Source organism: Corythoichthys intestinalis, chromosome 3, assembly GCF_030265065.1.
Source record: "Corythoichthys intestinalis isolate RoL2023-P3 chromosome 3, ASM3026506v1, whole genome shotgun sequence".
NCBI classification, from domain to species: Eukaryota; Metazoa; Chordata; class Actinopteri; order Syngnathiformes; family Syngnathidae; genus Corythoichthys; species Corythoichthys intestinalis.
The window spans coordinates 19102979-19120301 of NC_080397.1; the positions used below are offsets into that span (position 1 = coordinate 19102979).

Below are 17323 nucleotides of genomic sequence, written 5' to 3' on the forward strand. Positions count from 1 at the left end.
AAGCTTCTCAAGCTAGCCTCGACATGTTTGGTAAACACTTTGAGGCAATGGAACTGATTTTTAACTACACTTGATGCTAAATATATATTTTCCCCATCTATTTTTAATTTCCTTGTTAAGAGCTATAGTGTTTCCCACAGGATTTTAGGAGACTGTGGTGGGAGGGTCTCTGACCCTCGGGGTAGGGTGTGTGTGTACATTTTCAAGCCTGGTGTATCTCTTTAGGGCATTTTGAGACCACTGAATGTAATATAAATTGCTGTATGCGGTGTCGCCGGATCGCGCCAAATGCAGCAGAATGCAGCAGACAGTAGTCCCGTAGCCTGGTACACCAGACTCAGCGGCAATATGTTCCAATCCGCGGTAAATTCGGTTTTACATGACCAAAAACACATCGAGTCGCTAAAACCAACAGTCTGTCTCGCGCTAGCCATGTTGAATATGTTGAAATGTCTCTCGCTAGTTTCTTGTCGCTTAACCGACGTCGCGTCAGCCCATCGCTGATTGGTCCGCTCCGCTGTCTATTTGCTGTGGCTGGGTCCGCCCTGGAATTTTTTTTCTGCTGAATGGTGGCCAGACTCGTACTCTCATAGCCAGACATGCAAATGGGTCAGGGGTTAAAAAGGTGAGAAGGGTGTGGAGGAAATATGTTCCAGTACACTATATACCCCAACAAAATATTGAGCTCTGTCGAACCACACTGTGTTTCAGCAGGGCCGTGCAGAGACCGGTGGAGGGGCGGGTTCTCGTAGATCAAAAGGGGCACATGAACAAGTATTTAATACACCTTAAAACAACATAACTTCAATTTGAACCAGCTTTAGATAATTATTGGCTGCGACTGTGACATACTTGAATTGGGAGGGGGCAACAGTGAATAGAAATCAAAACTGTCATCAACACTTTCTGGCTGTGACTCAGTCAGTCTGCCTCTTTTCTTCCTTCAACCTCTGCATCAAAACTTCCTTCCTCAACTTGTTCATCTGAGAACAAACCACATCAGATGGTCACTGAGCCACCAACAGCACAGTTTTCTTAAAACTATTATTTCATTATTATCCATACTTAACAACTCTAGCACCTAATGATTAATAAAGCAATGACATAAAATCTTATAGAAAAATAACATTGTAATTGTGTTTATAATTGTATTTAATACCCGACTATCCTTGCAAACTTGTTCTTACCAGGTCTGCTATTCACCCAGCTGATGAGGTATCCACTGCCTTTAGCAGCCTCATCTAACTCCTTTTTTTATCCCTCAATCTCCCTTCCCTACGAGACATGTCTATGTAATGAAATATAAATATTTAAAAAAACAAAAAAACAGACTCCCCGGTGGCTTTTAGTTTTAAAGCTTTCTTAATTTCTTTCTCTCTCAATAACGATGGAGGTAGATTTGTGTTTTTATTATTCAATCAAAAAACAAAGTTACTTCTATCAAAAACAAAGTTGCTTCAATCAAAATACAGTATATACTTTTAATCCCCAAAAAGTCACTTCAATAAAAAAAATTATTTTTGATTGCAAAAATAAATTTGAGACAAAAAAAGCATTTGAAAACTATTTTTCTTGATTGAAACAAATGTTTCCATTGAAGTAATGTTTTGCGTTTGGGCCACATTTTGGCTAGGACATTTGTGTCTTTATTATTCAATCAAATAGATTGCTTCAAACAAAACAATATATATAAAAAGAAAAACTTTGCACATGTGTCAATCACCGTTTACCAAAGCCTGAGAGGGTTTGAGTAGACTCACTATGAAGCATTTAATAAAGCCAAGCATTTTCTTACTACTTTATTCTTGTTTAAAAATAATTCGGTGGGGCAGTAACATGTTTAAAACTTATCATAATTCTTACATTTTGAAGTGCTTGAAAACCATTTATAAATTATACTTTGGTGAAAAAAGTGAAAAAACATGTCTTATATATATGTATCTTTTTTCCAATGTAAAATCTGAATAAATGCATTGAACACGCACAAAAAAAATGGGGGGGGGCTACTTCGCGGTTTTCACTTATTGCGGCGGGTTCTGGTCCCCATTAACCGCGAAAAACGAGGGATCCCTGTATTTCTGAAAAGCTTTAAGAAGCAGGACTCATTCCCACCACTCGTCGGGCCGGTGTTGTGCCGACACCGGCCGTCAGCTCAAGTCCCAGCCGAAAATAACACTTCTCAGGCGGACGACGGGAGCGATGCGAGGCGCCCCCTCCATCCGAGAGCATGCCGCTTAATTTGACTCAACAGTGTGTTTCTTCGTTTATATTACCGCTAAATACACAAGCTTGACGCCAATTTAACGGGAGCTATTTTTTTTCATGGGAGATTTGGCTAGCTCTGGCAGTGTTCAACGCAAGCTGCAATGAATGGCAGTAACTTTTTTATATCGCAAAATGTGAAAACGATTGAAACCATTACTCACCAAATTCAATCTGCTGGCAAATACAGGCAAGTGTGTATGCTGCGCTCTGGTCTGCCCCGGTGTGGATAAGGCCTGCTTTTTGTTTTCGCAGCTTTGCAATGCAACCAAAGGCTCTCCGAGCACTCCATGTACACGTAAGGAGTGCGCGCGTTTGGAATAATGGAATGCAGCTTGGGCCGATGATTGGTTCTCGTCAGCGAAGCATCTAGAAGGATTTGCTGACTGTCCAAGTGTCACTTTTTTAAAGAACCGATTTCTTAAGTGCTCAGTTTATGTACTAAGTTAATCACATGATGATAATAATAATAATAATTAAATAATTCCTCCCGACCCCCCCCCCCCCTCCTCCCAAAAAGAATTTCTCCTCGGATCTACGCAATTCACGTAGATCGCCCTTTTTGACTTCAAAACGGCGAATTTCTTCGAAAGGTGAGAGATTTTCATGCCTGCATAGCACAGCTATGAGTCTGGTGTACCAGGCTAGTAGTCCCGTCTATGAGCGCGTCCTGTTGGCGCGTGTGTCTGTGTGTGTGCACGCACGCGCGCGCTCTCGCTCACGCGGGTAGTAGAGTGGAGTGGGCTACAGCTGTGTAATCGGCTGACTGACGCATCTGATTATTATCTTTTTTTTTTCGGCGGGGGGGCAAACAAGACTGTGGCGGGCCCAAACGAGACTGTGGCGGGCCGCCACAGTCTCATTCATTGGTGGGAAACACTGAGCTAGTCATCAATTAGGAAACTTTCTGGTTTCTTCCCATTAAATCTCTTGGAAAGTTACCAACTTGGATACTTGTTGAGTTGTGCAACCCATGCACATTACTTCATGTCATTTTTCCCTTGCAGGCGGTGCCATTAGCAGACTGTAAGGACAGCGTGGTGGGAGGTGTGTTGAAGGTGCTACTCCACTCGCTCACCTGCAACCAGAGCAGCACCTTCCTTTCACACACCTTCAGCACACTCAGGGCACTCGTTGTCAAGGTACCTCACTCTGGTGTTGTTTATTTGGGGTTGGGGTTGGGGCGTAGTTTATTGATGGAATTTACTTCTATGAAGAAAGCTATTTTAATAAGTAAGCAAATTAAGTTGAAAGCCTGGTTGCAGAATGAATAGGTCAAGTTACCACACAGGTGTTGTAGGTGTCCCTTTTAAGGGGCGTGGTCTAATGAGTCGAGCTGCAACTAACAAATATTTTTATAATTGATTAATCGGACGATCAATTAGATGAACGTCACCTTTTTCAGTTACCTTCACAATTTAACTTGAGTTTGTTTTAAGCAAGTTGTTAGTAACAAAGTAATTTAGTTAGGAATGAAGACAAAATGGATGACTAGTTCCTTCAAAATTATTATTTTACTACAGCTTCCTGACTTAACTGTTGTCTATAACTGTACTGTTTAAAGTACTTAAAACTTGTTAAAGTTTTTAATAAAGTTTCTGATTATAAAACATAAAAAGAATTTCTCAATACACAAATCACACAGAAGTTGTGTTCATTCAGATGAAAAAAAAATCTGCTGATTGACATTTTTTCTTGTGGGCAAAGCGCTGGAATAAATTTGTCAATGACACATTTATTTTCTTTAAACAAACTAAACAACAAAATCAAATAAGGAGGAGGCAGAGTATAATGAATCAAACAGTTGTTCATAAATACAATCCAATTTCAAAGCACACTCTTTTACAGTTTGACTTGGAGATTTTGAAAGGAGACTAAGCCGTTATATGAATGGGTTTATGTGTTGGTTTGTTTTTTATTAAAAGAAATGAGACAATTTCACTCTAACAATAACTCAAGTACTAATATGCTTCTACAAAACATAAACCAAACGGACACTTAAGACAATCATTAGCATAATCGCTAACTAGCTTAGTGCTCTGTGCTAAGTAGTAACGTCTCATTAACAAAAAAATACAAACAATATAATTGGCTTCATTTAGTCACCTCTGACGGCGGCACACTGGAGCTAACAACACAAAAGACAATCTAACTCTTGATACTTTGTAATACAGTATTATTGATTCAGCAACCCAACCGGAATTTTGCAGTGAGCTCTCTCTCTCTTGCTCTAATCACTGTGGTGCGCGCACACAGCCTCACATTACACACAAACAAGGACCCAAACAGGACTGCTCATAGTTGCCGGCAAAAATCGATTATCAGAATTCATTGGCAACTAATTTATTAATCGATTAGTTGGTGCAGCCTTACTAATAAGTGACACCAGGAGCTTCAATCTGGTTACATACATTAACTTTTAGTCTCCTTAAAATCACCCAACTGTATAGCTCCCGGCTACTTGTCCTCATTTTGTATTTGCCTGTTTGGCTGTTTGTTGCATTGAATAAACAACTGACAGCATTAGTGGCAACGAGCTCCATGTCGACATGCAAGGTCATAGCATTACCACGGACCAATACCTACTACACATTGCTACTACAATTTTTACAGTGTTTTCGATACAATGTGTGGTTTGGGAAGTCTAAATGTGTTTTAAGTGTTATGTTTGTATGTCACTCAATAACAATGTTGTATTATTCTGCGAATGTTTTAAAGTCCTCAAATATTTTCCCGTTGCAGTTTGGTGAGTTGCTTTTTGAAGAAGAGGCTGAACAGTGTGCCGACCTATGCCAGAAGGTGCTCCAGTATTGCAGCAGCCCCGTAGACGAAAATCGGAGTCAAGCATGCGCCACCCTCTACCTCATCATGAGATACAGCTACAGCAATGCCAGTGTAAGCACACACACGCCAACATCTTCTGATCACTCACTAAACGGTATCCGGCCTTCCACCATCACATATTAGAGGCTGTCACAGATCAAAGCAAAGCGGCTGACCTTTCACTCCTTATCTAATCTTAAGGATTTGAATTGAAACGCACATAGGAGCAGGGAATGGCTTGTGATACGTGTGCTTCAAGTTAAACATACTCACATCTTATTCCACTTTTATGTCGTTCCCATTTCTATTTTGGGTGCTCTGTAGGAGAAAAAAAAAGTTTCTGGTGATGGATGTGCGGGTGTATAGAGAGCTGAGATATGTGTCACTGTCGGCCTCCCCACCCTTACCCCTCTTTAAATAAAGACACACACATGCACACTGGCTTGGCTCAGTGTGTAAAATTTGGATATACTTACCGGTCACAGTGTTGCTGCACTGTCTGATGAGATCCACTTTCACTTTGGATTGACATTATTATAGAGAGTTATTTATTAGTCATTAGCCAAAATCATATTATCACTAGTATCATAACAATGAAACCATTGTCTACAGTAGTGGCGGTCCTGGCTACTTTCGCGCCCTGGGCGAACCACCCCATCACCCCAAGACATTTTTTTTTTTTTTAACACTTTACAAAGACATTTATTGGGTTATATCATAACCCGATACATTTAATAATATCTATGTTAAAATCATGAATTAAATACAATTTATTTGGAAGCAGGAGTTTGTGTTGTGTGGCCTGGGATCATGAGAGGTCAGTCTATCCCCCGCCCCCCTCCTTGCTTTTCCTCTGAGATAGAGGCTAGTTCGGGCCTAAAAAATCCAGCCCGAACCGACACGGCCCGCTGGTATTGAGGCCCGACCCGGCCCGAACCCGATCAGTTAACTAGATTTGCAGGCCCGAGCCCGAAAAACCCGTTTTTTTTTGTTTGTTTTTTTTAAATTTTTTGGAGTAACGCGGAAAAAAAACGCAGCAATTTATTTTCATTTCTTCGAGTTGGCAGAAAAAACGCAAGTTTTCTTAATGTTTAAATAGTCTACATATTTTTATTATCATTATAAAAACATTTACACAACGAAATAACGCTGGGAAAGTTTAATATTAAAAAAATGCGGTTTTGCAGACACAGAGGAGAAGATTCAAAAGGATCACATTTGTGTTGCCTTTGTGTGCATAAATAAGTGTCTTTCATAATGAATTCACAGTTGTCAGAAAAAAAATGCTCAATATCTAAATAGTCTACATATTTTTATGACAATTATAAAAGCATTTACACAACGAAATAACGCTGGGAAAGTTTGTTAAATATATTTCTGAGTGCGTGGGATATTCTCACATGGACGCGCCCCTCTGACAAGGAGAGGGAACAGCAGCAAAAAAAAAAAACAAAAACAAAAAAACTACAAATGCTTTGAAAACATTCTTTAATGTAATGACAACAATACCAAAAATAAATTATTTAAAAAAATACAAATGAAATAAAAGCTTTAAACTGCGGGCTGGCCTTGACTGCAGTCTGCAACTTGCGGCCTCATGTCCTGCTCCTTATTCATGTGAAATAAGGGAAATAATTAGACCAGCTCGGTCTAAAAATGGCGATTTGAACAGCAGGATATTATGGCTTACTTACAGTGTTTATATTTTTTTGGTCGTCGTCGTGCAGGAATAAGATTGCGTCCAATGGCAGATTTCAGTGATGTTCTCTGCTGATCTATTGTGCGGCCTGCAGCACTGAAAACTCTCTCGCAGCTGCTGCTGCTGCTTGCAGGGATGCACAACGCTTTTTCTTGCCAACTTGGAAAGTTTTGGGTATATATTTGTTGCATTCGACGAAGCCGACACAGTTTTTTGTTGCATCTTCCACGACCAATTGAAATTCTTTCCACACCTCACTCTCCTACCGGTGCATTCTTGCCTCTTCCATTCCCCTGTCTTCTCGCTGCTCCATATTGAAAAAGAAGTACCACGAGGATGAGGAGTTGTGGAGTTGTGTACACGCGCAAGGCACCAGAACAGGAGAAAATGAAAAAGAGGGTGGTGCCTCGGCCGTGCGCAAGTGCTACAGCGGGAGGACAAGAAGAAAAAGCGGGCGGTGCCACGGCATTCATGTGCGTGCATGCACAAGAGCGCAATACAGAGAGCCTGCTCTCCATTTAAAAAAAAAAAAAATAATAATAATTTATTAGTCCGGCACGGCGGCCCGACCCGACCCGAACGTGAATGCGTAACATTTTGAGCCCGACCCGACCCGAATGTTAGTCACTCAGAGAGTGAGTGAGACTCGTCCTGCTCACTCACTCTGCAGTTGCGAGCAGTTGATCCCCCTCCCGTCTCCCCCTGCCTTTTCTTCTGACACACACGAGTCGTGTGTCGTGAGTCATGTCAACTGCTGCTGAGAGTCGTGTGACACGACTCTCAGCAGCAGTTGACATGATAGTAAGGGGCGCCCTAGCGCCCACTCTACTAACTTGACGTCGAAATGAGCGGTATTAGTATGGAAAACTAGTGGATTTTTTTTTTTTTTTTCTCGAGGGCGCTTGTGCGCCCCCAAATAGATTGCGCCCTGGGCGGTCGCCCACATTGCCCATAGCAAAAACCGCCTGTGGTCTACAGGTCAGTGGTTTTCAACGTTTTCCACACAGAACCAGCATCATGACTAGCAATTAGCACTTTAGCAAAAGGCCCAAGTGCAAGTTGTGCTCTGCTCTTCAAATTAGCACATTGTAATCTACAAACATTTGTGTGACATGAATGTGTACACGTTTAAACGAAGGTAGGTCTTGTTCCATTGATATTTCCTTTGTTTACAGCGTGCACACTTCAACCTATGTAACATGAATACACAAACAAACACGCGCACTCACTCAGACCTGCCACCCCAACTTGCATTTGTTTATGCAGAGGATGCAATGATGGGAATTCGTTTACCTGCCATGTGACACATGCAAATAGAAGTTTCCTCCTAATATCAATCTTTTTTAAAATCATGCTCACCCAGAAAGATACACAAACTGGTATTTATGTTTAACGCATTTATTATTAGGGGAAAAAAAACAAGGTAAAGGAGATGTCAAATGAGACAAATCCTATTAAATAGGCCCACTTTTTGACCACACACACACATGTGCAGCCACACATCAAGTGCATTAGGGGGCAGTGATGGGTTGGTTAGGCCGTGGCTCCATGCTCAGTTGAACAGAATGGGGCCGTAGAGATGATCCATGGGTGATTATGTCTCTGCTAATGGGGGATCATTTCCCGCTTTGCCGCACATGTCGGAGATAGATGACGCTCATCGCAAACGCACACATATCCACACACACGCACACATCCTGAGCATGCACATGTGGCCTCATGTCACTGCCAGGTAGTGTCAAGAATGAATGGAGTAACAACAACAAGCAGAGGATGCAACATAATCAGGCCACAGTGGCTTCCTGATTCAATATCGTCGTGATGTGTTCGGGTGCTGATTCAATTTGTACGCCACATTTTAAAAAATGTATTTCATTTTTGTTTTCTTGGCAGGACCATGATGGATAATTGGCAGATTTAGTTACAGTAGTGGGATACAGTATTATTGAATGGTGCTCAGTGTGTTGCGATGCACCTCCAAAATAATTAACATTAGAGCTAATCATTCAAGTTAACATACATAAATACATGCATACATGGTATTCATGTCGCTTGCATTTGGCCATAACTTCCTCTGCCAAAATTGGGTCTATTTCATATTTTTTCATAAATCGATATTATTGGTCTGTTCCTGTGTAGTAACATATCCAATGTTACTTTACAGAGTAATCATTGAAAATGGTTGACTCATAAAAGATAAAATATTAATTAGCTCAGCAAACATGCTGTTTTAGGTTTATTTGTGTTGTTGCTGTCTGAAAAGGATAGTTTAAGAGATATAAGCTCGCAAAATTGGAGCAAATGGGGTTCAAGCGACCCCAAACTTTTAAAATGTAGTGTATCATACGGGATTTTTCATTATGTACACTACGGTTCAAAAGTTTGGGGTCTAAGCGACCCCAAACGTTTGAACACAAGTGTACTGTATATTTATATAAGAAGCCAGAAAAAAATTAACCTTAGAAGATATTAAAAATCACTACATCATAAAATTGTATAATAAAAGACAATCATTGTTGAACAATGCAACTTGGTCATTGTGTTGTTGTTTGATTGGTTAGCATGTCCGCCTCACAGTTCAGTTTTCGGGTTCAATCCCAGGTTCTGGCCTTCCTTCCTGGAGTTTGCATGTTCTAACCGTGCCTGTGTGAGTTTTTTTCTGGGTACTTCAGTTTCTTCCCACATCCCAAAATTGACCACTTCAAATTGTCCAAAGGTATGAGTGTGCCTGTGTTTTTTTTTTTTTTTTTTTTTCTTCCGTCCCTTTGTGCCCTATGATTGGCTGGCAACAAATTCAGGGTGGACCCCACTTACTGCCCATAATTAGCTGGGATAGGCTCCAGCACCCCTGGGACCCTCGGGAGGATAAGCGGAACAGAAGATGAAGATAATCCTACTTTTACTTATTTTTTTTAATAATAGGATTTATTTTTTATTTATTTTATCTATTTAAAATTAAAACAAATACAAATAATTATTAGTGCTGTCAAGGTGTTGAAGCTTTTTATTCACGAGTAATCGCATGCGGTTCATGGTTTACTTGGGATTAGTCACATTTTTAAAGGCAAAAATTATTTTATAGTGTGCTTTAAATTCACCTATTAACACAGGAGTGGACCAATGTGATTACCTTACGTAATAACGCAAATTGCATTTTTTTCCCATGAGTAACAAATTATTATATTATTAGTAATACCAATCTTAACCAACAGTTTTTGTATTGAGTTGTGAGCCTTATATAGCATGTGTTAACCTGATGAATCTATTACCCGTGATGGGTATACCGTGTGAAATGTTCATGGTTGTCATTCTGTGTGCTCGTGTGTGTTTGAAGCAGAACTTTTCCAGGGTGAAAATGCAGGTCACCATGTCGCTGGCTTCACTTGTGGGGAAGTCCTCCGACTTCCAGGAGGAACACTTAAGGCGTTCCCTGCGCACCATCCTGGCCTATGCCGAGGAGGACGCCGAGATGCAAAACACGCAGTTACCACTACAGGTATCATATACACATAAAGGAATGATTTTAGTTAAGTCCTTCTCTGTTTCCACAAGAACACTATCACATAAACTGACCTGCATTAACCAAAAAAAAATATATTTTTTTAATGAGAAATTGTTTGAATTTATTCCCAACAGTGTTTTCATTTTGTAGCATTTGTGTAATATTTTATGACAGGCTTTTAATTTTATTCTAGCTGTATGTTTGTAGTCAGAAATTGAATGCCGGTTTGTGAAAATAAGCTGTCTAGGGTGCAAACTACCAAATTTTAGTCTGATTTCCATGACTAATGGAGAAGACTTTTTAGTTGGTGTCCTACTAGTTAATTATTAATTAATTAATATAACTAATCCGCCCTGAGAGCCCATTATATCGTCCTTCTACAAAACCTGAGAGGTCCTCAAAGTGCTTTTCAACAAAGCAAAATATAGTACATAAATTCATCTCTGACGGTCAATGCCTAAAGTATACCTACCAAATTTCATTCTGATCCATCCACGAATAATGGAAGAGTAGAAGTTTTAGTTAGTGCTCTCCCCAATTGAATAAAAAGCAAGAACATAGTAAGTTGGAACTTGGGGACCCGCCCTTAGGGTGGTTTAAAAAGGATGGAAACAGATACATTCGATGACCCATAAACTATTGTTGGTCCTGCGTTGTTGACACAAAAAGCAGCAGCCATCAGTTAGCTGACAGGAGATAGACTTGATGTGTAATTAATTCTTTTTGAGATTTTTACAGGTTGAAGGACTTTCAAGTTACCACTCCAGTACATTAGTTGTTGTTCTTCTTGATTTTCATATGGAAACTAATTTTGATTTTAATTTCTTTATTCGTGAACTGATTGTCTTGAGACATGGTAGCTACTGTAAGTATCATGGTCTCGTATCTATCAATCATCAAAACCCAACTTTCAAATTTTTATATCAGACCTGATTCAACAATTGTGGACTTGCCGTGCCTGTGTTGCCTGTAAGTTACAAGTTAGCCAGTAGAGGGTATGCACGCATAGCCTTCAGCCTGTAGTGTGCTGTTGCACACTCATGCTTGTTCTCATAACAATTCTCCTAAAAAAAAATTGCAAAATATTTGTTTTGCTTAATAAACAGGAAAGAGTAACTGCAAATATTAGGAACTGCACAAGTGTCTCACAGACATAACTTTTTCCCTATCCGCTGATTGGTTGGTAAGAGGAGTCAAACGTGTTACAGCCAAGTTCAGCTAGCAAAACACATCAGTCCTTTTTTGCATGAATGAATACATTTCATGAACACCATCTCCAGATGTGTGCTGTTAAATTACACTTGTTGTGTGTGTGGTTTCTACAAATTTTACATTAAGAGATGAATTAGGTTGGGTAAGGCTTCTCCATGTACAGCATCCACTGTCCTCCACTGGCAAACATGATCACCTGATGCATTCATGTCCTCAACCATTACCCAATCTCCAGGTAGACGAGCTCCTGAGGAACCTCAACAGCATCTTGTCGGACACAGTAAAGATGCGAGAGTTCCAAGAAGACCCTGAGATGCTCATGGACCTTATGTACAGGTAATTTCTGTGCTCTCTTTCCACCCTGGGTTCCTCTCTCTGTTTATCTCTGTGTTGTTTTGCCCCTGTTTGCCTGTCTTGCCATGGCAACCATGTGCTAACACTTTGGCTCCCTTCTGAACCTCTTTTGTTTACATGCAAATGCAAACATCAGGTTGGAGGAGACCAAAGGGCCATATGTGCGTTTCATGTGTATCGTCCCATGGTTCTATTTTTGGTCTTCTTCACCTGTATACAGTCTTTTCACCTAAACTCAACCCTGCAAGTGCAAAACCTGTTGCTCTGCAGGGTAGAAAAAAACTCATTTTAAACGACCTCCATTCTGTGCAAATGAAATGTGTACATATTTGGATTGTTTTCATAAAAACTGCAAAATGAGTTTTACAGAATTAAATTCAGTCTGTGACTATGCTCGTAACGCAAAACACTTACTTCTAAAATCTTTTTTTTTTGTTTTCGCTTACAGAAATAAATAGAGATGACATTATTCACTTCTGGCCTGACATTGCACTCGTTCTACTGTATCCACCTGGGCTACCAGGAGGTAGTATAATATACTGTAGAAGTGGGGGCACAAGTAAAATAGTTTCAAAACTGACTTGGCATATGAAGTCCTATTTCCTGTTTCTCTGGGGATGAATAATATGTTGAAATGTCGGCCTATGTATGTTGTTGCGCCACTTGCATTCAAATATCTGTTGCTTAAAGGGTTTAATACTGCGACCCAGTGTGCTTTAGCATTAAACTAGTAGGCTAAAATACATATTTACAGTGGGGCAAATAAGTATTTAGTCAACCACCAACTGTGCAAGTTCTCCTACTTGAAAAGATTAGAGAGGCCTGTAATTGTCAACATGGGTAAAACTTAACCATGAAAGACATGGAAAAGACGTGAAAAAAAACCAGAAAATCACATTGTTTGATTTTTAAAGAATTTATGTCCAAATTGGAGTGGAAAATAAGTATTTGGTCACCTACAAACAAGCAAGATTTCTGGCTTTCAAAGGGGTCTAACTTATTCTAACGAGGTATAACGAGGCTCCACTCGTTACCTGTATTAATGTCACCTGTTTTAACTCATTATCGGTATAAAAGACACCTGTCCACAATCTCAGTCAGTCACACCCCAAACTTCACTATGGCCAAGACCAAAGCGCTGTCGAAGGACACCAGAGACAAAATTTTAGACCTGCACCAGGCTGGGAAGGCTGAATCTGCTATGGGTAAAACGCTTGGTGTAAAGAAATCAACTGTGGAAGCAATTATTAGGAAATGGAAAACATACAAGACCACTGATAATCTCCCTCGATCTGGGGCTCCATGCAAGATCTCACCCCGTGGCGTCAAAATGATAACAAGAACGGTGAGCAAAAATCCCAGAACGACAAAGGGGGACCTAGTGAAAGACCTACAGAGAGCTGGGACCACAGTAACAAAGGCTACTATCAGTAACACAATGCGCCGCCAGGGACTTAAATCCTGCACTGCCAGGCATGTCCGCCTGCTGAAGAAAGTACACGTCCAGGCCCATCTGCGGTTTGCTAGAGAGCATTTGGATGATCCAGAAGAGGACTGGGAGAATGTGTTATGTTCAGATGAAACCAAAATAGAACTTTTTGGTAGAAACATAGGTTCTCGTGTTTGGAGGAAAAAGAATACTGAATTGCATCCGAAGAACACCATACCCACTGTGAAGCATGGGGGTAGAAACATCATGCTTTGGGGCTGTTTTTCTTCAACGGGACCAGGACGACTGATCTGTGTGAAGGAAAGAATGAATGGCGCCACGTATCAAAAGATTTTGAGTGAAAATCTCCTTTCATCAGCAAGGGCATTGAAGATGAGACGTGGCTAGGTCTTTCAGCATGACAATGATCCCAAACACACAGCCAGGGCAACAAAGCAGTGGCTTCGTAAGAAGCATTTCAAGGTCCTGGAGTGGCTTAGCCAGTCTCCAGATCTCAACCCCATCAAAAATCTGTGGAGGGAGTTGAAAGTCTGTGTTGCCCAACGACAGCCCCAAAACATCACTGCTCTAGAGGAGATCTGCATGGAGGAATGGGCCAAAATACCAGCAACAGTGTGTGAAAAGCTTGTAAAGAGTTACAGAAAACGTTTGGCCTCCGTTATTGCCAACAAAGGGTACATAACAAAGTACAGAGAAGAACTTTTGGTATTGACCAAATACTTATTTTCCACCATGATTTGCAAATAAATTCTTTAAAAATCAAACAGTGTTTTTTTCAGTTTTTTCCCCACATTCTTTCATTGTTGAGGTTCACCCATGTTGACAATTACAGGCCTCTCTAATATTTTCAAGTGGGAGAACTTGCGCAATTAGTGGTTGACTAAATAATTATTTGCCCCACTGTATGTGACTTTTAAACAGTGTTGGTAATCTTACTTTAAAAAAGTAATTACAGTTACAAATTACTTCTCCCAAAACGTAGTTGAGTTAGTAACTCAGTGACCTCAACCCAAGAGACGCTAGTGAGTTGACAACATGGTCTGTCATTTTGTTTGTGGTTCACTGAATGTTCCGGACAGCTGATAGGAATATTTTGCTCCTCTAATGTAGCTTAATGTGAAATTTATGATACTATTAAGGAGTAAATCAATAGCCATGACATTCTCCTTCCCCTCTCTCTGTCGAACCAGGATAGCAAAAGGCTACCAGACGTCGCCTGACCTGCGTTTGACATGGCTGCAGAACATGGCGGAGAAGCACAACAACAGGAAGTGCTACACCGAGTCGGCTATGTGTCTCGTTCACGCCGCCGCGTTGGTGGCCGAGTATCTCAGTATGCTGGAAGATCACAAATACTTGCCCATTGGCAGTGTCACCTTCCAGGTGGATACCCGATTATATCATATTACAGTACACAGAACATTGGTTGAACAGATGCACACACATCACCCATCTCTCATTGGAAGTGGTCCAAATTTGGTTTTATGTGTCCAGTGGGGGGAGCTGTTTGCTCATAAGGCGAGTGTAGTGCGATGGCGTTAAATGTGTATCATTTGCGTTCTAATTGATTCAGAATAATCCTCTTCATGTAGATTCTAACCAAAAGTTAAAAGTGCAATTGCCCGCTATTACAAGTAAATTATTTGTTTTTGTATTTTGAATTATGGCATTTAAAATAAATCATAAAGATGTGTAGCACAGAGAATTAATGGATATATTTAATGTACGGATTATGGTCAATTATTTCCGTATAAATAATCCTAATTTGACATATTTACTTTCCTATTATTGTATTTGATTATTACATACATATTTTGATCAATGTTTATAATACATACATATGTATTATATATTACATACCTGTATATAATAAATACATTTATAGTAATTATGTCAGTGTTTTTCTATATATTCGATGAAATAAATATTTTTTAACCATTAGAAACAATGGTGATTCCTTCAAATATCAAAGATAATAATTTGAATTACAAACACAAAAATAATAATTTTATCATAAGTATTTGATAAGGTGATAGAAACAACAAATCAGTTTTTTAATAACATCTATGAATAAACTCGACTATTGCTAATTTGCTAGTAGATTTGAAAACGGTATTTTAAAACAAAATCAATATTGTGAAAAAGCATATACGAATATTAAAATGCTTTAAATTAAAAGTTGCCCGAAATAACTACTAAATGCCAAGTCTGATTCCAATGGCAAGAACCTCCTTTATGCGGGTAATGAAAAAAGTAAATGTGCACTTGTGCTGAGTGTGATATTGATGAGCTGTAACACGCACGTCGCAATTAGGTGTGTACGTCCAAGACATCCTGACCTCCAGCAGTCAACAGGTCATTGATTGTAGGGTCATCACATTAGTTCCATTTCCTGCCTCCCCCCTTTTCAATTCTGCCACGTGACTGCTAATTTGATTAAGAGGCTAAGTGATTGATTGGATCCATGGATTTTCCCTCCTCAGAGCATCTCCTCCAACGTGCTGGAGGAGTCGGCCGTGTCAGATGATATCCTGTCCCCCGACGAGGACGGCGTGTGTTCGGGTCGCTACTTCACTGAGAGCGGCCTTGTGGGGCTGCTGGAGCAGGCTGCCGAGCTGTTCAGCAACGTAATAGACAATCCGCCCCCTCGTTCCTCCGTTTATCACTTATCGCATTAAAATTGGTGCTCACTTCACTGTGGTAACCAACAGCGCTGCTTCTTGTCTTATCAGGGGGGTCTGTATGAGGCAGTTAATGAGGTCTATAAGGTAATCATTCCCATCCTGGAGGCACACAGAGACTTCAAGAAACTGGCGTTCACTCATGACAAACTGCAGAGAGCCTTTGACAACATCATTCAGAAGGTAATAAAAGGTTCGATCTAATGAATGACCAACAAGCGCAGACAGTTATGAATCAAGTTACTACTGTATGCAAATGCTTTGGTAGTAATATCTTCATTTATTTTGCTTGCAATGAAAAAACACAAAAGAGAATTTGGGGGGGGGGATCATTATCATTTTACACAAAACTCAAAAAATGGGCCGGAAAAAAAAGTATTGGCAGTTGGCACCCTTTGAAAAATCACGTGATGCTTCTCTAATTTGTGTAATTAACAGCACCTGTTACTTAACTGTGGCACATAACTGTGGTGGTGGCGATAACTAAATCACACTTGCAGCCAGTTAAAATGGATTAAAGTTGACTCAACCTCTGTCCTGTGTCCTTGTGTGTATCACTTTGAGAATGGAGAAAAGAAATAAGACCAAAGAACTGTCTGAGGACTTGAGAAGCAAAGTTGTGAGGAAGTATGGGCAATCTCAAGGCTACAAGTCCATCTCCAAAGACCTGAATTTTCTTGTCTACCGTGTGCAGTGTCATCAATAAGTGTAAAGCCCATGGCACTGTGGCTAACCTCCCTAGATGTGAACGGAAAAGAAAAATTGACGAGAGATTTCAACGAAAGATTGTGTGGATGGTGGATAAAGAACCTCGACTATCATCCAAACAAGTTCAAGCTGTCCTGTAGTCTGAGGGTACAACAGTGTCAACCCGTACTATCCGTCGGCGTCTGAATGAAAAAGCACTCTATGGTAGAATACCCAGGAAGACCCTAATTCTGACCCAGAGACAGAAAAAAGCCAGGCTGGAGTTTGCCAAAACTTAACTGAGAAAGCCGAAAAAATTTTGGAAGAAGAGTTTACTGGGGGAAAAAACAAGGCCTTCAAAGAAAAGAACACTGTCCCCACAGTCAAACATGGCGGAGGCTCCCTGATGTTTTTGGGTTGCTTTGCTGTCTCTGGGACTGAACTGCTTGACCGTGTGCATGGCATTATGAAGTCTGAAGACTACCAACACATTTTGCAGCATAATGTAGGGCCCAGTGTGAGAAAGCTGGGTCTCCCTCAGAGGTCATGGGTCTTCCAGCAGGACAATGACCCAAAAGGCACTCCAAAAAGCACTAGAAAATGGTTTGAGAGAAAGCACTGGAGACTTCTAATGTGGCCAGCAATAAGTCCAG

General features: G+C 40.4%; 1 protein-coding gene across 2 annotated transcripts in view; it reads left to right on the forward strand.

The window, feature by feature from the left end:
* Positions 1 to 17323, forward strand: part of dock8 (dedicator of cytokinesis 8) — a 139434-nt gene that overhangs the window by 100355 nt on the left and 21756 nt on the right. The window contains exons 35-41 of one of the 2 annotated variants that reach the window (XM_057831104.1): positions 3270 to 3404; positions 5005 to 5157; positions 10119 to 10280; positions 11734 to 11834; positions 14493 to 14685; positions 15786 to 15929; positions 16035 to 16166. In XM_057831104.1, the coding sequence (XP_057687087.1) occupies positions 3270 to 3404; positions 5005 to 5157; positions 10119 to 10280; positions 11734 to 11834; positions 14493 to 14685; positions 15786 to 15929; positions 16035 to 16166 (1020 nt within the window). The remainder of the gene's footprint in view (positions 1 to 3269; positions 3405 to 5004; positions 5158 to 10118; positions 10281 to 11733; positions 11835 to 14492; positions 14686 to 15785; positions 15930 to 16034; positions 16167 to 17323) is intronic. The other variant, XM_057831105.1, reaches the window with a different exon arrangement.